Source organism: Oncorhynchus gorbuscha, linkage group LG16 (assembly GCF_021184085.1).
Source record: "Oncorhynchus gorbuscha isolate QuinsamMale2020 ecotype Even-year linkage group LG16, OgorEven_v1.0, whole genome shotgun sequence".
Lineage (NCBI taxonomy): Eukaryota > Metazoa > Chordata > Actinopteri > Salmoniformes > Salmonidae > Oncorhynchus > Oncorhynchus gorbuscha.
The window spans coordinates 43985547-44009259 of NC_060188.1; the positions used below are offsets into that span (position 1 = coordinate 43985547).

The window sequence follows — 23713 nt, forward strand, 5'->3', positions numbered from 1 at the left end:
TGTATATGATCAAATGTGTATCCGTCATGTGTTTCACAGACATCCAGGAGATTTATGAGGTGACGCTATTGAACACCCAAAAGAGCTGCGAGCAGAAGCTGGAAGAGATCAACCACATGGCTGACAAGTGGGAGCAAACAGGCACCGGCTTCCCCACCACGGTGCTACAACATTCCTGCCCAACAGAGGTGAGCCTGATGGGCATAGAAACATAATGAATCCTGCCAGTCCACCCAATAAGGAATAATTGACTTGAATAGGAAGGCCGTTTCTTCTCCTTGTAGTTCTGTGGCAGTGGTCCTATTTTACCAAAGAGGAAGCTAGATTACTTTTTTTTTTAAAACACTATGATATAATATCACAATAAGATAAGTTTTTCTGTATCATAGTTTAAGCAGTAGCGGTATGTGGGTAAATTCACTTGAGAAGCCAAGCCAGGGAGTAAAAAAGCCACATTACAACATATGTGTTGTGATGTTGGCTCTATAACCTGTTAGTTCATATGCCACTGGGATATACTGTATAGGCCTAAGGCTGAGACTAGAAGAACACAACAGCAACACAGTGGCATAATGTTTGTTTCATCATAAAACCCGGAGAGCAACATCTGCCCAGTGAAGTCCACAAAGAATATTGCATGTAACAAACAGTTACATGACCTAGATCAGTGGTTCCCAAACATTTTATAGTACCCCTTCAAAACATTCAACCTCCAGCTGCGTACCCCCTCTAGCAACAGGGTCAGCACACTCTCAAATGTTGATTTGTTGCCATCACTGAAGCCTGCCACACACACACTTTACGATACATTTATTAAACATAAAAATGAGTGTGAGTTTGTCACAACCCGGCTCGTGGGAAGTGACAAAGAGCTCTAATAGGACCAGGGCACAAATAATAATATAATAATAATCAATACTTTTGCTCTTTATTTAACAATCTTACATATAAAACCTTATTTGTTTATCAAAAATTGTGAATAACTCGTCTAATCAACGTAAGCTTAATATGATGTGGTTGTCCATGCTACTGATTTCTGTGTGTGTGTGTGTGTGTGTGTGTGTAAGTTAAAAAAAGCCATTGCCACCCTCATCTCTTTCATGTTGCTGAAACAGTCTGTGACTCTGTCATACAGTACACGCTTTTAGTTTTAGTTGTGCTAGGCTACCTGGCTAAAATGCTCGCTAGCTTAACTTTCATGGGCAACGATGAGCCAGCTAGTTAACATTGGCCTACTCAGTGGCGATTTTAGCATGTAAATCTTGGTGGGGCAAAAAAAAAGTGTGATACATGCCAGCAAAGCCACTACACAATACAATACATTAATTGCACTATCACGGTGACAAATGGTGCCCTGTTAGGGCCTACATAAAGCTGTCATACCTGACTATCAGCAGAGCCTTGTCTGGCAGAGAAACTGTTTATTCATCCTCATTTACTGACTTTAAAAAATCATAGCTGATATGGCTGACTTGCTTTAACAAATGTGGTTTCTACTGACAATTGAGATGTACAAACTCTGGCATAAGGGGACGACAAGCAGATAAGAGGCAATCCGTAATTTCGATTAAGACATTAATGAGCAAGGTAGGACGGACGTTGTCAATATAATATGAATATACCAAATTATTAGGGCTACTAACATCTTCCTACCCAACATACACTTAGTATTACATTCTCAGCTACAGTATACATATCTCCCTGGCATATTACAGCATTTATACAGCAGCACACAATACATTTTTTGGACTCACCTTGTTGTGCTGTGCTCACTTGAACAGGAAGGTGTTGCGGCAGTCCTTTTATGGGCAAATTTTGCCATCAAAGTCTGGCATTCTCTGGATTTATGGTGCTTTCAATACAACTGGGAACTTCGAAAAAAACAAGGTTGAATCATGATGACGTCATTGATCTTCAGGTCGTAGCTACAGAAAGAGGCCGGATTTACAATTCAGAGTTGGATGACCTTTCAAAACGTATTTTCTCATTCGGAACTCGTTTATTCCCGACTTCTCAATTGTCACAAACTCACTGTAGTCAAGTTTTCACAGTTCAGAGTTAACAGTTGTTTTGAGCGCGGCACAATTCATGCTTCATTGACAGCATGGCCAATGTTGAATGTTTATAATTTTAAACTTGGAAAAGAGCCCCTTAATCCCAGATTTGGGACACACAGCCACTCCACTAAATAGCATGTTAGTGATTGCTTTGCAATACTTGCAGAGTTAACCACTGTCACTGATTCCTTCCAAACCACTCATTGTTGAGTTTGCGATTTACAACTTGTTGTGTAATGTTAATGTCCAATGGCCGATGAGCACCGATACGTTTTATCTAATTTCTGTTCCCATTAGTGACAGAACACTGAGCCAATCACTGCGCAACGCTCCATATTTTCTGCTGGCTGATTTCAGGACATTTTAGCCAAAAACCTGTTGCCTCTGCCAGGAGGCTGATACTTGACCGCAAGTGGATCTTCCAGTGAGACAATAACCCCAAGCACACCTAAAAATCCACAAAGAAATGGTTAATTGACCATAAAATCCAAATTTAGTCTCCGGACTTGAACCCTATTTAAAACCTGTGGTTTGAATTGAAGAGGGCAGTCCATAATGGCAGACTAGGATATCAAGGATCTGTAAAGATTATGTATGGAGGAATGGTCTAAATTCCCTCACAATCTGTTCTCCAATGTGCATAAAACTTTTTAGGAAAAGGCTCAGTGCCAATAACAGGGGTGGTAAATCATTTTGACGCCCATCTTTTGGAGTGGAAAAAAGTATTACTTGTTAAACAATCTTTCTTTAAGCTATTTTATTAGTAGAAAATAATATAAGTTCCCCATTTTTTTTAGTATAAAATATAGCTTAGTATTTGTATTTTATACAGTCTTTTTTGTTCATATTTATCAAGGGTGCCAATAATTGTAGGTCTTGACTGTATATCCTTTGTTATCCTGCCAGCCATTGATGAATGCTTGATTTTATTTTATTTGACTTTTTATATATATAAAAATGTTTCACTGGGCAACAGAAACCTCTACCAAAATTGCAGAGGATTTTATACACGAAACAATATCTGGTAGGCAAGGGCTGCAGAGTAAACACCAGTGACATGGGCACTCTTGTGCCATACATTCAATCATACAAAATGTTGACATATTTACATACAGTGGTTAAATTGGGATGTGGGAGGTCCCAAGTTCCGGGGCGGGAGAGATATACTAGCCTAAATATATACAGACAAAAGTGTATATCACCGTATACAACAGGTTGCAGAGGGATATTGACTGCTGTATTTTCAGTTCTGGTGACTTTTTAAAAGGACATCCTACTCCAAACTGAATGAAAATAAAATGATGCTGACATCAAAAATATAATTTTCCACTCCAGAAATGAGTCCAATATAACGTATTAGTCCATATTATCAGGTAGGTGTGCTATTTAGCAACAATTATTATCACCTGTAGCTCAACTGCGTAGGGTCTATATATCCGTTCCAAGATGGCGTAGCAGTCGGACGTGTGTTTAGTCTTGTCCTGTCTAGTGTAAATATAGTTTTCTTCGTTTTTTTTCTGTATATATTTCGTACATATTTTAATCTCACTTTCCAACTAGAGCTGAATATACTCTCCTGCAACCCGCATCGCCCAATGTGGTACGGATCTGCTTTTTCTATACTTTACTTTAGAACCGGAACCCCCATCAGAAGCTAGCCAGCTAACTAGCTACTAGCTAGTACTCAGTTAGCCATTGCTAGCGGTCTTCAAAGCTAACTAGGACACCAGCGCGACATCAACCCAGAGCATATCAGACTGCTTTTTCTCCGGATTCCTACCGCAAGCTCTGAACTACACCGGATCATCGCAACTAGCTAGCTGCAATCCGAGTGGCTACTCCTGGCTAACGTCTCTGTCCCAAAACAAGCACCAATTAGCCTTGAGCTAGCCTCGAGCTAAGCCCATCTCCCGACTAGCCGAAGAGGCCCAACAATACCTCTTTTGCCAATTGGCCTGGACCCTTTACTGCCGACACGGAGCCCCGCCGATCCATCACGACTGGTCCGCCGACATAATCGTCCGAGGTGGTTTCAACAGGCTTTTTCCTTGCGACATCGCCAAAGATCCATCTGCCGGCCAAGGCCCGCGAGCTTTCTGAAACGCTGTGTCTCCAGCTCACCTAGCGTACTAGAGCACCTGTAGCATACTCCTGGGCTACAATTACCCGGGCCCACGACCGGTCTGTCGATGTCACCGCATGAAGAGGAATAAACAGACTCACCCCATCTCGACGTCCCCCCAAAGGTTAACTCTCTAGCCCTCGCTATCTCCCTGCTTGCTAATTCGGCCTGCTAACGGCTAGCTTGTCTAGCCCGGGCCTACGAACTGTTAGCTTGTTAGCACAGGCCTGCTAACCATCTGAATAACCGCATCCCAAACACTCTGAACCCATTTACTTTCTATCTCTTTTTTATTTTTATTTTGTTTATACCTTCCGGAAACCTGCCTCACCCACTGTGGTACGGAATCGCTGTTACTTTTAATTTAAATTGTATTTTTATGACACACTCAAGAACCTCCAGACGCTAACCAGCTAACTATCTACAAGCTATTTAGTCATTGTTAGTTTTTTTTAAAACCTGGATAACACTCGCCAGCCCAGCCCCCCTGCCCCATCCACCGCTGCCCCCTGGACACTGATCTCTTGGCTACATAGCTGACGCACGCTGGACTGCCCATTAATCACGGTACTCCATTCTGCTTGTTTGTTTATCTGTCGGCCCAGTTGCCTAGTCAACGCCATTTTACCTGCTGTTTGTTGTGCTAGCTGATTAGCCTCGCCCACTGTTTTTAGCTAGCTTTCTCAATTCAACACCTGTGATTACTGTATGCCTCGCTGTATGTCTCTCTCAAATGTCAATATGCCTTGTATACTGTTGTTCAGGTTAGTTATCATTGTTTTAGTTCACAATGGAGCCCCTAGATCCACTCTGCATACCCCTGTTACCTCCCTTGTCCCACCCCCACACATGCGGTGACATCACCCATTACAACCAGCATGTCCAGAGATACAACCTCTCTCATCATCACCCAGTGCCTGGGCTTACCTCCGCTGTACCCGCACCCCACCATACCCCTGTCTGCGCATTATGCCCTGAATATATTCTACCATGCCCAGAAACCTGCTCCTCTTATCCTCTGCCCCCAACGCTCTAGGCGACCAGTTTTGATAGCCTTTAGCCGCACCCTCATACTACTCCTTCTCTGTTCCGCGGGTGATGTGGAGGTAAACCCAGGCCCCGCATGTCCCCAGGTACCCTCATTTGTTGACTTCTGTGATCGAAAAAGTCTTGGTTTTATGCATGTCAACATCAGAAGCCTCCTCCCTAAGTTTGTTTTACTCACTGCTTTAGCACACTCTGCTAACCCTGATGTCCTTGCCGTGTCTGAATCCTGGCTCAGGAAGGCCACCAAAAATTCAGAGATTTCCATACCCAACTATAACATCTTCCCTCAAGATAGAACTGCCAAAGGGGGCGGAGTCGCAGTCTACTGCAGAGATAGCCTGCAAAGTAATGTCATACTTTCCAGGTCCATACCCAAACAGTTTGAACTACTAATTTTGAAAATTACTCTCTCCAGAAACAAGTCTCTCACTGTTGCCGCCTGCTACCGACCCCCCTCAGCTCCCAGCTGTGCCCTGGACACCATTTGTGAATTGATCGCCCCCCATCTAGCTTCAGAGTTCGTTCTGTTAGGTGACCTAAACTGGGATATGCTTAACACCACCCCGGCAGTCCTACAATCTAAGCTAGATGCCCTCAATCTCACTCAAATCATCAAGGAACCCACCAGGTACAACCCTAACTCTGTAAACAAGGGCACCCTCATAGACGTCATCCTGACCAACTGGCCCTCCAAATATACCTCTGCTGTCTTCAACCAGGATCTCAGCGATCACTGCCTCATCGCCTGTATCCGCCACGGAGCCGCAGTCAAACGACCACCCCTCATCACTGTCAAACGCTCCCTAAAACACTTCTGTGAGCAGGCCTTTCTAATCGACCTGGCCCGGGTATCCTGGAAGGACATTGACCTCATCCCGTCAGTTGAGGATGCATGGTCATTCTTTAAAAGTAACTTCCTCACCATTTTAGATAAGCATGCTCCGTTCAAAAAATGCAGAACCAAGAACAGATACAGCCCTTGGTTCACTCCAGACCTGACTGCCCTCGACCAGCACAAAAACATCCTGTGGCGGACTGCAATAGCATCGAATAGCCCCGTGATATGCAACTGTTCAGGGAAGTCAGGAACCAATACACGCAGTCAGTCAGGAAAGCTAAGGCCAGCTTCTTCAGGCAGAAGTTTGCATCCTGTAGCTCCAACTCCAAAAAGTTCTGGGACACTGAAGTCCATGGAGAACAAGAGCACCTCCTCCCAGCTGCCCACTGCACTGAGGCTAGGAAACACGGTCTCCACCGATAAATCCATGATTATCGAAAACTTCAATAAGCACTTCTCAACGGCTGGCCATGCCTTCCGCCTGGCTAATCCAACCTCGACCAACAGCTCCGCCCCCCCCGTAGCTCCTCACCCAAGCCTCTCCAGGTTCTCATTTACCCAAATCCAGATAGCAGATGTTCTGAAAGAGCTGCAAAACCTGGACCCGTACAAATCAGCTGGGCTTGACAATCTGGACCCGCTATTTCTGAAACTATCTGCCGCCATTGTCGCAACCCCTATTACCAGCCTGTTCAACCTCTCTTTCATATCGTCTGAGATCCCCAAGGATTGGAAAGCTGCCGCAGTCATCCCCTCTTCAAAGGGGGAGACACCCTGGACCCAAACTGTTACAGACCTATATCCATCCTGCCCTGCCTATCTAAGGTCTTCGAAAGCCAAGTCAACAAACAGGTCACTGACCATCTCGAATCCCACCGTACCTTCTCCGCTGTGCAATCTGGTTTCCGAGCCGGTCACGGGTGCACCTCAGCCACACTCAAGGTACTAAACGATATCATAACCGCCATCGATAAAAGACAGTACTGTGCAGCCGTCTTCATCGACCTCGCCAAGGCTTTCGACTCTGTCAATCACCATATTCTTATCGGCAGACTCAACAGCCTCGGTTTTTCGGATGACTGCCTTGCCTGGTTCACCAATTACTTTGCAGACAGTGTTCAGTGTGTAAAATCGGAGGGCATGCTGTCCGGTCCTCTGGCAGTCTCTATGGGGGTGCCACAGGGTTCAATTCTCGGGCCGACTCTTTTCTCTGTATATATCAATGATGTTGCTCTTGCTGCGGGCGATTCCCTGATCCACCTCTACGCAGACGACACCATTCTATATACTTTCGGCCCGTCATTGGACACTGTGCTATCTAACCTCCAAACGAGCTTCAATGCCATACAGCACTCCTTCCGTGGCCTCCAACTGCTCTTAAACGCGAGTAAAACCAAATGCATGCTTTTCAACCGATCGCTGCCTGCACCCGCATGCCCGACTAGCATCACCACCCTGGATGGTTCCGACCTTGAACATGTGGACATCTATAAGTACCTAGGTGTCTGGCTAGACTGCAAACTCTCCTTCCAGACCCACATCAAACATCTCCAATCGAAAATCAAATCAAGAGTCGGCTTTCTATTCCGCAACAAAGCCTCCTTCACTCACGCTGCCAAGCTTACCCTAGTAAAACTGACTATCCTACCGATCCTCGACTTCGGCGATGTCATCTACAAAATGGCTTCCAACACTCTACTCAGCAAACTGGATGTAGTCTATCACAGTGCCATCCATTTTGTCACTAAAGTACCTTATACCACCCACCACTGCGACTTGTATGCTCTAGTCGGCTGGCCCTCACTACATATTCGTCGCCAGACCCACTGGCTCCAGGTCATCTACAAGTCCATGCTAGGTAAAGCTCCGCCTTATCTCAGTTCACTGGTCACGATGGCAACACCCATCCGTAGCACGCGCTCCAGCAGGTGTATCTCACTGATCATCCCTAAAGCCAACACATCATTTGGCCGCCTTTCGTTCCAGTACTCTGCAGCCTGTGACTGGAACGAATTGCAAAAATCGCTGAAGTTGGAGACTTTTATCTCCCTCACCAACTTCAAACATCAGCTATCCGAGCAGCTAACCGATCGCTGCAGCTGTACATAGTCTATAGGAAAATAGCCCACCCATTTTCACCTACCTCATTCCCATACTGTTTTTATACTGTTTTTATTTATTTATTTTTCTGCTCTTTTGCACACCAATATCTCTACCTGTACATGACCATCTGATCATTTATCACTCCAGTGTTAATCTGCAAAAGTGTATTATTCGCCTACCTCCTCATGCCTTTTGCACACATTGTATATAGACTGCCCATTTTTTCTACTGTGTTATTGACTTGTTAATTGTTTATTCCATGTGTAACTCTGTGTTGTCTGTTCACACTTCTATGCTTTATCTTGGCCAGGTCGCAGTTGCAAATGAGAACTTGTTCTCAACTAGCCTACCTGGTTAAATAAAGGTGAAATAAAAAATACAAAAAATAAAATAAATAGGCTGAGTATTGCCCATTTACACCATTGGAGTAATCATTAGCTATGTCACACACTCTGTCTAAACATTAGGCTACATATTGATGACTTCAACGTCTCCCCCAAAAAACGTTCCACTTGCACTTAGCCAACCAATGATCATGTACTGTGAATATAATGTTGGCCGACCTGTTACACTTGACCCTTGTTACATTTAGCCCCGGTTTTCCCTATGCATTTAACGCCATTGGCGCCTGCTAATGTGCATAATCCAACCCGCTGCTAAAAACTCAGGTTCTAAAATGTTGCATTTGACTCATTTCTTGGCTTTGAGAAATAAGTGTAGCTTAGTAACACTAAAATGCTCAGTGATCTTCTTTTAAGTGGCCATCAAACTGCTTTCAAGGGTGCGTTTTCCCGCGACTGCATTAAGAATGTTGTAGGCTACAACGGCTGGGCATTCCTATTTCTCTCCCTGTGCGCCACTCCCAATTTGAATGCACCCTCGAGGAATATTATTGTCTTGCATAGAATGTGACAGGCTGAACAATTGAACAGGTCAACTATTCTACTATGGCAATGGTCACTCGGATTCAAAATGCAGGCCACTCAGATTTTATTTTTTTTAACTTAAAAAACAAAAGCCTTGGCAACATGAACATATTAAAAACACATATTTGTGCAGTAGGCTATAGGCCCAATACATTATCACTGAATATTGGATATGCTTGAATTTCCCTGCCAATCTCAGACTATTCAAAAGTGTATATTTCAAAACTTGAGGTACATGATCACACTTTTAATATATCATAATTTGTTGTATTACATGTGAGGCACAGCTGAGTGAGCATACATTTAAATAATTTGCTTTCTTTATTTTACTAGACTGATGGTGCCTGCATCTGATGGCCAGTCTCAGTGGAGGAAGGGCATCAGAGGGTCTGCATCTCGCAGTCGGACCGTCCCTCAGCTCTCTCCCCTCTTCTAAGACACCGTCTTCGAGCTGTTGGTGAAACTCGAGTCACATTTCTGCCTTATGCACAAATTCATGTTGTTACTGGGGCTGTTGCGGTGACCATATTATGGTCACGAGTCATGAAGGCAGTCAATTTCCACATGACTCTTTAGTCACGGTAATTCTGCTTCTCAAAGCCAAGCTTCTCGAAGCCAAACTTGATAACTGCCTGGTACTCAGCAGTATTGTTCCACGAATCACTCTCACATCAATGCAAATGTATTCGAAAATCTAATGAAACACTTCACGAAAATCCATGAGCTCATGTTGCGCAACATTTCTATAGGCTATGCGATTGCGGGAGAAAACTGAGTGATGGCTGCTAATAAAAAGAGGAGGATCCCATCAGCTTTCGAAAGGGAAAGGGGGTTACCTAGTCAGTTGTACAACTGAATGCATTCAAATGAAATTGTGTCTTCTGCATTTTCTCAACCCCTCTGAATCAGAGATGCGGGGGGCTGCCATAATCGACATCCACGTCTTCGGCGCCCGGGGAACAAGGCTGACTATTTATTTCTCAACTTTCCTAATATTTTAGAACATTGCTTATATTTACAACAGGAGTGTAGCCTACCTGGCTGGTATGAAAATAAACCACAGTGAAAAACGTTGTCCATTCACTATTTATCTGCTTAGATTAGTTATATTTTTTCCCGATGCCCCCGTTTTGATGCAGGTGCATGATAATGGTCCATTCGAAATCAAAACAAATGTCACAACTATATGTAAAGACAAGATTAAATCAAGAATAGTCTGATGGGTGACACTATTAGCCTATCACTTGTAAGTTAGACATTATCACTTGTGAATGATGCCCCAGCATAAGAAACAATGCCTTTTTGTGTGTGACTTGTTTGAATCATAGTCGCACACCTCATATAGCCTAGCCCATAGGCCTATATGTTTTGTAAGGTTTGTATCACAACTAAAGTGGCCAAATAATTTCTTAAAATGAAGCCCATTAATAGAGCCTAACTGGCATATATAAGCAGCTCGTGAGTTTCAAGTTTGGGAAGATAATTGTCCCATATGAATGCACCTTTATAATAAAAGCATTACATGCATAATCGCATTTGCAGTCACTTTTGATAATGGTGTTTTCCCGCTAATGGAACATTTGTGCTTATAGCCTCCTGCCTTGTGCGTATTGCTGCGCTTATAATGTAAAGAAAAAGTTGAATAGTTTATCAACGTGAAATTCGAGGCATTATCAAGTGCTTGTCAAATTGTGAGTGAGCGACTATTGGAGTGTGTACAGCCTGCGCAAAAAAAACAGCAGAGCTCATGCCTTTCAAGCATTATCGTTAGTGTCATCATGCAGCCTTACAATGTATTAAAAATCAAAACATATAGCCCAACGTTTGTATAACAAATGTAGTTACATAAATAACTCTAAATGAAGCATATATGAGGACCTATTTCTTTGTTAACCACCAGAATAGCCGCATGTGTGAAAATATTTATATTTTATTCAGCGTTGTTCAATTGTATTCTTCATACTGTAAAATAATATAAAATAGTACCATGGAATTATAAGGATATCTTGTCTGCTAAATGACCTAGAGTAGCCCACAGCCATTTGGCATAGCCACATCAGGACAACTCAGAGTATCAGAGTAAGCTATTATTTTCTTCTGAAATGGACTACATTTTCTTCATATCATGCTTCTTTAGACATGTCTAAAATAAATAATGAATTTATTAAGGTGTAGGCTATATTACATGGATTTATTAGATACTTTTAAAAAAATGGCTTGTATAGGCTATGTGTGGAAGCCAGGAGATGCTGAATGTGTTTGTTAATTAAAGGTCAATTACCATAAGACCGACACTTATTTGCTTGACAATCACCGGCTGACTACATTTCGTGACCGCCACAGCCCTAGTTGTTACTCCCAGGATTGGGGAGTAACGGATTACATGTAATATACATGTATATTTTAGATTTGATTACATGTAATCCATTACATGTAAGCGATTGCAAAAACCAGTAACTGTAATCCATTACGTTACCAGCAAAAATATTGTAATCAGATACTTTTGGAAAACTACTTTGAGGATTACTTTTAAATTTTGAATGTATGTTTGCAAAAAAAAATCTGACACTTTTTTTTGTTTTCTCAATGACATTCAAATCAGCATTGAAAAAAGGCAGATGTTTACGTTTGTTCCACCCGAGAGAGTCTGACCACAAATCAGAGACCACCATGATGACACACCAAATGTGTTTGATGGATCACAGGAAAAGAGCAGGAATAGGCTTTTGAAGGCTACAGTCCAAGCTATGTCTTCCAATGGTGCGACTGCTGTCGGCATCCAAAGATGATCCAATTTGAATAAACAACTTGGAGGTAAGGATGACCGCAGTGGTGTAGTCTATGGTGATACGGATATCACTTATCAGCATAGCACATTGATGTGAATCACACTGCTGCTCTCTCATTTAGCTATTTGAGTCTTACAAATTGTTGTTGTGGATGGCTGTTCACAAATCTGAATGTGTATTTGAACCCAATGGATGAATTCAGGAAGTTTAATCTGCCTACCAATCATTGTTTTTGAAACCAGTGGACAGCCAGTGAAAAATGCGTTCTTGCAATAGCTGCATAGTGCGGATCCCAGCCTATGGAATAAAAGTGGGGCTTTTATTGCTCAATCTAATTCATGCTGATTTAAAAAATATAAATCCATAGGCTTAATGGACACATGCTCAAACTCACACACTTTTGATAGACTTAAAGGGGCAATCTGTAGTTGCTACTTCTATTTTTGTACTTGTAAATTATAAATACAGTACCAGTCAAAAGTTTGGACACATCTGCTCATTTCAGGGTTTTTCTTTATTTTGTACTATTTTCTACATTGTGGAATAATAGTGAATACATTAAAACTATGAAATAACACACATGGAATCATGTAGTAACTAAAGTGTTAAACAAATCAAAATATATTTTAGATTTGAGATTCTTCAAAGCAGCCACCTTTTGCCTTGATGACAGCTTTGCACACTCTTGGCATTCTCTTAACCAGCTTCGAGGTAGTCACCTGGAATACATTTTAACAGGTGTGCCTTGTTAAAATTTCCTTCTTAATGCGTTTGAGCCAATCAGTTGTGTTGTGACAAAACGATAAAAAAACAGTTAAGTCTCCAAACTTAGAACATTTAATTACATCATAACATATTCTAATTAATTTCAAGGCAATAACAAACAAATGGTAAGACGGGAGGGATATCCCGGCAGTGATAGCGGGCTGGGCGCAGTGCGCGCTAATCAAGGTTGCCAGGTGCACGGTGTTTCCTCCATATCGGAGGACGCATGACTTTCATCCTTCGTCTCTGTAGCGATGAGACTAGATAGTAGCTACTAAAAACAATTGGATGCCACAAAAAAAATGTTAATTATATTTTAGCAACTACATTTACTTATGATACTTTTTCTCTAGTAGTATTTTAACTTTAACTTGAGTCATTTTATTTTAAGGTATCGTTACTTTTACTAAAGTATGAGAATTGAGAACTTATTCCACCACTCCATATACCTGTTTCTATTGAGAGGTGGTGTAACGGCGTTCTTCGTTTGTTGAAAGAGAGTCGGACCGAAATGCAGCGTGGTGGTTACTCATGTCTCTAATGAAGAGAAATGACGATACATGAAATAACTAAAGAAATACAAAAACAACAAACGGAACGTGAAACCTAATTACAGCCTATCTGGTGAACACACACAGAGACAGGAACAATCACCCCACGAAATACACAGTGAAACCCCGGCTACCTAAATACGGTTCCCAATCAGAGACAACGAGAATCACCTGACTCTGATTGAGAACCGCCTCAGGCAGCCAAGCCTATGCAACACCCCTACTCAGCCGCAATCCCAATAACTACAAAACCCCAATACGAAATACAACAAAATAAACCCATGTCACACCCTGGCCTGACCAAATAATTAACGAAAACACAAAATACTAAGATCAAGGCATGACAGGTGGCTGTCCCACACCCTGACTCCTAAAATTCATGTTTGAAAATAAAGCAAATTATGATTTTTAATGTTTTCAACATTATTATTTCAATAGAACAGCTTGAGTTGTTCTATTATTAAATAGAAAGATACTGATCTAATTAGTAGTTTATTTTATTTTTAAACTTTAAAAAAAAGGATGCTGTCCCACCTTTCGATGTCACCACTGAAGCACACACTGTACAATGTGTGTCTTAAGCCACACCCCTACAAACATCACCAGGGCTGCGTTGTGTACGTTTTTACATTATGGAACGTTCAATTAGTAACAATGGTGGCGGAGAAGAAGGCTGATGTTTTACGTGTCCCCAATTGATTGTGTTTTTTTGTTTGTTTATTTGTGTTTAACTTATTTTGTACATAATGTTGCTGCTACCGTCTCTTATGACTGAAAATCACTTCTGGACATCAGGACTGTGATTACTCACCACGGACTGGCAGAATCCCAGAGGGTGGGCTGCCTTCTGAGAATTCGTAGGTGATCGAATAAACTCCCACTTCCTTCCATTCTGCTAGCAAACGTGCTATCTTTGGAGAATAAAATAACATTTGATTTGAATGAAATAGATGACCTACGCGGAAGATTAAACTACCAATGGGACATTCAAAACTGTAATATCTTATGCTTCACGGAGTCGTGGCTGAACGACGACACTATCAACATACAGCTGGCTGGTTATACGTTTTATCGGCAGGATAGAACAGCAGCGTCTGGTAAGATGTATTTTTGTAAATAACAGCTGGTGCACGATATCTAAGGAAGTCTCGAGGTATTGCTCGCCTGAGGTAGAGTATCTCATGATAAGATGCAGACCACACTATCTACCTAGAGTTTTCATCTGTATTTTTCGAATCTGTTTACATACCTCCACAGTCAGAGGCTGGCACTAAGACAGCATTGAATGAGCTCTATTACGCCTAGTAGCCTGGGACTTTAATGCAGAGAAGCTTAAATCCGTCTTACATCATTTCTATCAGCACGTTAAATGTGCAACCAGAGGGGGAAAAAAACTCTACCACCTATACTCCACATACAGAGACGTGTACAAAGCCCTCCCTCCTGATTCCTGCTTACAAGCAAAAAAAATAAAAATTAAAGCAGGAAGCACCAGTGACTAGATCAATAAAAAAAAGTGGTCAGATGAAGCAGATGCTAAGCTACAGGACTGTTTTGCTAGCACAGACTAGAAAATGTTTCCGGGATTCCTCCGACATTGAAGAGTACACCACATAAGTCATTAGCTTCATCAATAAGTGCATCAATGACGTAGTCCCCACAGTAACCGTACGTACATGCCACAACCAGAAGCCATGGATTACAGGCAACATTCGCATTGAGCTAAAGGCCAAAGCTGCTGCTTTCAAGGAGTGGGACTCTAACCTGGAAGCTTATAAGAAATCCCACTATGCCCCCCGACAAACCATCAAACAGGCAAAGCGTTAATACGGGATTAAGGACGAATCGTACTACACCGGCTCTGAAGCTCATCAGATATGTGGCAGGGCTTGCGAACCATTACAGAATACAAAGCAGCCGAGAGCTGTCCAGTGACAGTGACACAGACCTATCAGACGAGAGCTTCAAGTTCCTTGGAGTCCACATAACCAACAAACTAACATGGTCCAAGCACACCAAGACAGTCTTGAAGAGGGCACAACAAAACCTATTCCCCCTCAGGAGACTGAAAAGATTTGGCATGGGTCCTCACATCCCCAAAAGGTTCTACAGCTGGACCATCGAGAGCATCCTGACTTGTTGCGTCACTGCCTGGTATGGCAACTGCTCGGCCTCTGACCACAAGGCACTACAGAGGGTAGTGCGAATGGCCCAGTACATCACTGGTGCCAAGCTTCCTGCCATCCAGGACCTCTATACCAGGGGGTGTCAGAGGAAGGCCCTAAAAGTTATCAAAGACTCCAGCCACCCTAGTCATAAACTATTCACTCTGCTACCGCACGGCAAGCGGTACCAGAGCACCAAGTCTAGGTCCAAGAGGCTTCTAAACAGCTTCTACCCCCAAGCCATACGACTCCTGAACATCTAATCAAATGGCAATCCAGAGTATTTGTCCCCATCCCCCTCTTTTACACCGCTGCTACTCTGTTATCATCTGTGCATAGTCACTTTAATAACTCTACTTACATGTACATAATTACCTCAACTAACCGTTGCCTCAACACATTGACTCTGTACCGGTACCCCCCTGAATATAGTATCGCTATTGTTACTTTACTGCTGCTCTTTATTTACTTGTTACTTTTAATTCTTATTCTTACCCATATTTTTTTGAACTGCATTGTTGGTTAGGGACTCGTAAGTAATAATTTCACTGTAAGGTCTACACCTGTTGTATTTGGCGCATGTGACTAATACAATTTTATTTGATTGATTTGAATTAAACGGAAATGGTGCTGTACTTGAACAACCATTTGAAAAAACTGGGAGTCGTTGGGGAATGCTGTCAGCATGGCCACTGCCCTTTTTTAAATACGTTATTCATTGCTTAATGCCACGTCTCGCCGCACCCACTAAACGGATGCAAATGCACCTCACGTCTGTTCAAGAATGTACAACGTTTTGGGGAAATGTGTCGTTCGGTACAAACCGTTCCGCAAAATAGCAAATGTTCAAAATAGAGCTCTGTGGCCACCCACACCATTGGAGGGTTTGGCGTCAAAATGAGAATGCCTACCTCTCTCTTGCAACATTATTGGCCTTTCTCTCTCAAAGGCCAATTAGCTAGTGCTACACAGTCCAGCACTCTGTTGCCGACACCGCTCTGTTGCTCTCCTGTTATTTCCTTGTTTGGAAAAGCTTCAGAAAAGAATAGCATGAAAGCCTGTCTTTGTCAGCAGAGTCATTTTGTGTGATGGGGCCAGGCCTGTGACATTATAATTAAAATCAATGAATGGAGAGAACTGAAGGGGTGAGTGTTATAAATGCTTGCCATTTGATGAAAGCAAGAGTTTCCACAATGAGTCAGACTTCTTTTAATAAGTCCTCGAATTGGAGCTGGAGGTAGATCATTTCTAGATCATTTGATCTTTTTTACCTGAATACTCTTGAGTACTGAGGCATACCCTGCAGTCCTGAATGAACACTCATTTGAGAAAGGCAATCTTTTGGAATAATTGTGCCGCTGCTACTTCAATACTGTAAAGGCAAGTTTAAGCCATGCAGGGGATCTTGCCTGTAATAGGATCTTTAAGAATTGACAAATTAGGAAGCGATTGTCACTCCTGTACAACAGTGTACTTAATTTAGAAGAAAGATGCCAGATTGGTGCACATTCAAATAAATCTGATCTAACAAAGTGGATATTTGCCAAATCCGGGGTTGACATCCATACAAGCATAGAGATAGTCACCTGGAATGCATTTCAATTAACAGGTGTGACTTGTTAAAGGTTAATTTGTGGAACTGCTTTCTTTCTTAATGCGTTTGAGCCAATCAGTTGTGTTGTGACAGAAGATGGTCCATATTATGGCAAGAACAGCTCAAATAAGCAAAGAGAAACGACAGTCCATTATTACTTTAAGACATGATGGTCAGTCAATCTGGTAAATGTCAAGAACTTTGGAAGTTTCTTCAAGTGCATTTGCAAAAACCATCAAGCGTTATGATGAAACTGGCTCTCACCAGCGCCACCTTTTGCTGCGATTACAGCTGTAAGTCGCTTGGGGTATGTCTATCAGTTTTGCACATCGAGAGACTGAAATTTTTTCCCATTCCTCCTTGCAAAACAGCTCGAGCTCAGTGAGGTTGGATGGAGAGCATTTGTGAACAGCAGTTTTCAGTTCTTTCCACAGATTCTCGATTTGAATCAGGTCTGGACTTTGACTTGGCCATTCTAACACCTGGATATGTTTATTTTTGAACCATTCCATTGTAGATTTTGCTTTATGTTTTGGATCATTGTCTTGTTGGAAGACAAATCTCCGTCCCAGTCTCAGGTCTTTTGCAGACTCAATCAGGTTTTCTTCCAGAATGGTCCTGTATTTGGTTCCATCCATCTTCCCATCAATTTTAATCATCTTCCCTGTCCCTGCTGAAGAAAAGCAGGCCCAAACCATGATGCTGCCACCACCATGTTTGACAGTGAGGATGGTGTGTTCTGGGTGATGAGCTGTGTTGCTTTTACGCCAAACATAACGTTTTGCATTGTTTCCAAAAAATTCAATTTTGGTTTCATCTGACCAGAGTACCTTCTTCCACATGTTTGGTGTGTCTCCCAGGTGGCTTGTGGCAAACTTTAAACGACACTTTTTATGGATATCTTTAAGAAATGGCTTTCTTCTTGCCACTCTTCCATAAAGGCCAGATTTGTGCCATATACGACTGATTGTTGTCCTATGGACAGAGTGTCCCACCTCAGCTGTAGATCTCTGCAGTTCATCCAGAGTGATCATGGGCCTCTTGGCTGCATCTCTGATCAGTCTTCTCCTTGTATGAGCTGAAAGTTTAGAGGGACGGCCAGGTCTTGGTAGATTTGCAGTGGTATGATACTCCTTCCATTTCAATATTATCGCTTGCACAGTGCTCCTTGGGATGTTTAAAGCTTGGGAAATCATTTTGTATCCAAATCCAGTTTTAAACTTCTTCACAACAGTATCTCGGACCTGCCTGGTGTGTTCCTTGTTCTTCATGATGCTCTCTGCGCTTTTAACGGAGCTCTGAGACTATCACAGTGCAGGTGCATTTATACGGAGACTTGATTACACACAGATGGATTGTATTTATCATCATTAGTCATTTAGGTCAACATTGGATCATTCAGAGATCCTCACTGAACTTCTGGAGAGCGTTTGCTGCACTGAAAGTAAAGGGGCTGAATAATTTTGCACGCCCAATTTTTCAGTTTTTGATTTGTTAAAAAAGTTTGAAATATCCAATAAATGTTGTTCCACTTCATGATTGTGTCCCACTTGTAGTTGATTCTTCACAAAAAATACAGTTTTATATCTTTATGTTTGAAGCCTGAAATGTGGCAAAAGGTCGCAAAGTTCAAGGGGGCCGAATACTTTCGCAAGGCACTGTATATCAGACTGTATACTGGGGGTAAGACTTACCTGTTTAATGTTCTAATTACATTGGTAACTAGTTTATAATAGGAATAAGGCACCTCAGGGGTTTATGGTATTTGGCCAATATGCCACGGCTAAGGGCTGTATCCAGGCACTCCTCGTTGCATCGTGCTTAAGAGCCCGCAGCTGTATTGTTTTGGCCTTATTTCACACCCCATCGGGCCTTATTGCTTAATTCTACAACAGGATCCCTACGTAGAAAGTGACACAAAGCAGGTTGTGGCCTCTGCAAGCTTTCTGTCCACTGGCCAACACTGTCTTTTCTGCATTGAGTTGGTTTACCTAACGCTCTGGGGTGAAGTTTCTCCCGGGTCCAGATCTAGAATCAGCTTTCCCTCCCCCAATCCTAACCTTAACCAAGGGAAAATTGCTAAAATGATCTCAGATCAGCATCTAGGGGAAGCTGGCTACATTATGTCCCATGTCTTCACTCCGTCTCATTTGGGTCAGAAATCTCACAACAATAATGTGATGTCCGTGTTGTTATTTTGTTCCGTGTTCCGAAACACATGGCAAGTATATTAAGCCATGCTAAATAAATTGAAGGCTTATCAAAATTCATAGTAAAGTGTTTTTGATGCAATCTGGTACAGTGTTTTTGATCCCACTATTTGTTTTTTTGCCACACAAGATGCAGTCTTTAAAAAAATATTTTGCTTGAATTCATTTGAAGTGAGCACAGTTTCCTTGGACACATTTTAAATGCAAGAATGAGAGCATCGATGGTGAGTGAACAGAGAGAGACTGATTGGAGTGGGGATTTAGGGTTGGTATAAGACAGTGCCTTGCGGAAGTATTCACCCCCCTTGGCGTTTTTTCTATTTTGTTGCATTACAACCTGCCATTTTTATTTGCTTTCATGTAATGGACATACACAAAATAGTCCAAATTGGTGAAGTGAAATGAAAAAAATGACTTGTTTCAAAAAATTCCAAAACATTCCAAATGTAAAAGTGGTGCGTGCATATGTAGTCACCCCCTTTACTATGAAGCCCCGAAATAAGATCTGGAGCAACCAATTACCTTCAGAAGTCACACGATTAGTTTAATAAAGTCCACATGTGTGCAATCTAAGTGTCACATGATCTCAGTATATCTACACCTGTTCTGAAAGGCCCCAGAGTCTGCCACACCACTAAGCAAGGTGCACCACCAAGCAAGCGGCACTGTGAAGACCGAGGAGCTTTCCAAACAGGTCAAGGACAAAGTTGTGGAGAAGTACCGATCAGGGTTGGGCAATAAAAAAATATCTGAAACTTTGAACATCCCACAGAGCACTATTATAAGAAATTGTTAAGAATATGGCACCACAACAAACCTGCCAAGAGAGGGCCGCTCACCAAAACCCACGGACCAGGCAAGGAGGGCATTAATCAGAGAGGCAAAAAAGAGACCAAAGATAACCCTGAAAGAGCTGCAAAGCTCCACAGTGGAGATTGGAGTATCTGTCCATAGGACCACTTTAAGCCGTACACTCCACAGAGCTGGGCTTTACAGAAGAGTGGCCAGAAAAAAGTAAGCAAACATGTTTGGTGTTCACCAAAAGGCATGTGGGAGACTCCCCAAACATATGGAACACGGTACTCTGGTCAGATGAGACTAAAATTTAGCTTTTTGGCCATCAGGGAAAACGCTATGTCTGGCACAAACCCAACACCTCTCATCACCCCGAGAACACTATCCCCACAGTGAAGCATGGTGGTGGCAGCATCATGCTGTGGGAATGTTTTTCATAGGCAGGGACTGGGAAACTGGTCAGAATTGAAAGAATGATGGATGGCGCTAAATACAGGGAAATTCTTGAGGGAAACCTGTTTCAGTCTTCCAGAGATTTGAGCCTGGGATGGAGATTCACCTTCCAGCAGGACAATAACCTTAAGCATACTGCTAAAGCAACACTTGAGTGGTTTAAGGGGAAACATTTAAATGTCTTGGAATGGCCTAGTGAAAGCCCAGACCTCAATCCAATTGAGAATCTGTGGTATGACTTAAAGATTGCTGTACACCAGCGGAACCCATCCAACTTGATGGAGCTGGAGCAATTTTGCTTTGAAGAATGGGCAAAAATCCCATGTGCCAAGCGTATAGAGACATACCCCAAGAGACTTGCAGCTGTAATTGCTGAAAAATGTGGCTCTACAAGGTATTGACTTTGTGGGGTGAATAGTTATGCACGCTCAAGTTTTCTGGTTTTTTTTGTTGTGTCTTATTCCTTGTTTGTTTCCCAATAAAAATGATTTAGCATCTTCAATGTGGTAGGCATGCTTTGTAAATCAAATGTTACTAAACCCCCAAAATCCATTTTAATTCCAGTGTGTAAGGCAACAAAATAGGAAAAATGAATACTTTTGCAAGCCACTGTATCTGTGTCCACTATGCAAGCGCTGTGTGTGTACATATGCGTACATCTGTGTTTGTGTGCCAGGTTTAAGCATTTATTTGTCTTTGTCTTGGACATGTACACAAGAATACATGGGGTACTTATTAAAGAATCACCTTGGCCAAAAGTCAAACAAATAGTGAGATACTGCTCAGCTTCAAGGTTTAATGGCCGAATGTCTGTATTGTGGAGATGGTATTTTATACCCTGATATAGTATTATGACAATTGTTTTGGCACTCACGGGTCAAAGAAACAGTGTACCTTCAGGAAATAGTTTGTTTTTCTGTCGTCCCAATGAAGCCTATTCTATTAACATAATACAATGATACTTAATGTGTGTGTGTCCTCAGATGAGGGAGCGGAGCAGCTCGGAGCCCAGTAGGAAGGTGCAGACCGAGATCAGTGTAAAAGTCTCTGAAGTGAGTACCATGTGGAAGCCCCACTCTACCTACTGTAGTCTGTGTGTGTGTGTATTTAGAGCATCACATTGTCCATCTCATCTGCACCACAGATGCACCTCACTAGAATGACTTAAGTATACTCAAGTCAATCCGCCTGCTTAGAAGCGTAATTCTGTGGTAATTTGATGCTTAAGATGATTGAAGTGCCAGAACTTGACGATTGTTTGAGAAGGTATACCTCGATGCTGGAGGATGGAACTACCAGTAAAATAAGTCACAGAAGATACTGGGCCATATACAGTATGCTCTATTTAGTTATGTGGTACTACGCTACTGGCCTCTTTTTGTTAAAGTGAAGATGTTCCTCGTTGTGTGATGGCTGGTGCATGCAAGCTTGTGCAGTTGTTTTGGTATGAGCTGGCGATGCAAGAGTGATCCAGAATCTAATCACCCATCTCTCAGGTCAACAGCAAGGGTTAAACACACACGTATAAAAAAAATAAATGGCCGGTCAACAGCAATGTTTTGGAGACCTGTAGGGTTCGACATCGGCGGCTTCAAAACTTCGGGGCCAGAGGGGTTATTTACAGCATAAGAGAATACACCGAATGTTGACTTAAACTGTTGATGGCTTTCCAGGCAGTACCAAGAGGCAGTGTTATAGATGGGTTTTGATACCCCCGCTGTGGGAAAACACACTTGCTTGTTTATTAGGCTTAATTTAAGGCACAGAGCTTTTAGCACTGGCTGGCTGCTAGTTACGGGAGAGCTACACTGGGGCTACAGGAAAACAGTTGTTAGCTGATATACTGGACGCATAGCTTTTTGCATGAGTAAGCAGGGCACAAGCCACCTGATTTGAAGTATTTTCTGATGTGAGCAGCACATTGAATTCTTGAAATTAGAATCGGAGTGAAATTTACCCTATGTCCAAGTTTAATTGAATTAATTGGCAGCGAAGCCATGGTGTGAAAATTGCTGTTCTAGCCTAGCACACACTTGATTCAAGTATACTGAACAAAAATATAAATGCAACAATTTCAACGATTTTACTGAGTTACAGTTCATATAAGGAAATCAGTGAACTGAAATAAATGTATTAGGCCCTAGTCTATGGATTTCAGATGACTGGGCAGGGTCACAGCCAGGGGTGGGACTGGGAGGGCATACTGTAGGCCCACTCATTTGGGAGCTAGGCCCACCCATTGGGAAGCCAGGCCCAGTCAATCAGAATCAGTTTTTCCCCACAAAAGGACTTTATTACAGACATAAATAGTCCTCAGTTTCCTCAGCTGTTCTCAGATGGTCACCTGGTCTCAAGATGGTCAGATGGTCCCGCAGGTGAAGAAGCCGGATGTGGCGAGGTTACACGTGGTCTGCGGTTGTGAGGCTTGGTTGGACGTACTGCCAAGTTCTCTAAAACGATGTTGGAGGCGGCTTATGGTAGAGAAATTAACATTAATCCTCTGGCAACAGCTCTGGTGGACATTCCTGCAGTCAATATACTAATTGCACGCTCCCTCACATTTTTGACATCTGTGGCATTGTGTTGTTTGACAGAACTGCACATTTTAAAGTGAACCTTTATTGTCCCCAGCACAAGGTGCACTTGTGTAATGATCATGCTGTTTAATCAGCTTCTTGATATGCCACACCTGTCAGGTGGATGGATTACCTTGGCAAAGGAGAAATTCTCACTAACAGGGATGTAAACAAATGTGTGCACAAAATTGGAGAGAGAATCCTTTTGTCCATATGAAAAATTCTCTGGGATCTTTTATTTCAGCTCTTGAAACATGGGACGAACACTTTACATGTGCGTTTATACAGTACCTGTCAAAAGGTTGGACACACCTACTCATTCGAGGGTTTTTCTATATTTCTTTTAATTTTCTACATTATAGAATAATAATGAAGACCTCAAAATGATCAAATAACACATATGGAATCATGTAGTAAGTGATTCAACAAATCAAAATATATTTTATATTTGAGATTCTTCATGACAGCTTTGCACACTCTTGACATTCTCTCAACCAGCTTCACCTGGAATGCTTTTCCAACAGTCTTGAAGGAGTTCCCACATATGCTGAGCACTTGTTGGCTGATTTTCCTTCACTCTGCAGTCCAACTCATCCCAAATCATTTCAAGTGGGTGATTGTGGAGGCCAGGTCATCTGATGCAGCACTCCATCCCTCTCCTTCTTGGTCAAATAGCCATTACACAGCCTGGAGGTGTGTTGGGTCATTGTCCTGCTGAAAAA

The 23713-nt window shown here is 42.3% G+C and overlaps 1 protein-coding gene across 23 annotated transcripts in view; it reads left to right on the forward strand.

Moving 5' to 3' along the window:
* dlg2 (discs, large homolog 2 (Drosophila)) overlaps window positions 1–23713 on the forward strand; it is a 358023-nt gene that overhangs the window by 85102 nt on the left and 249208 nt on the right. For 22 of the 23 annotated variants that reach the window (XR_006832625.1, XM_046306955.1, XM_046306960.1 and 19 more), the window contains 2 exons: window positions 40–188; window positions 21399–21467. Coding sequence is in view for 22 of the 23 variants with exons in the window: in XM_046306955.1 (XP_046162911.1) it covers window positions 40–188; window positions 21399–21467 (218 nt within the window). In the remaining variant the exon portion in view is untranslated. The remainder of the gene's footprint in view (window positions 1–39; window positions 189–21398; window positions 21468–23713) is intronic. The other variant, XM_046306961.1, reaches the window with a different exon arrangement.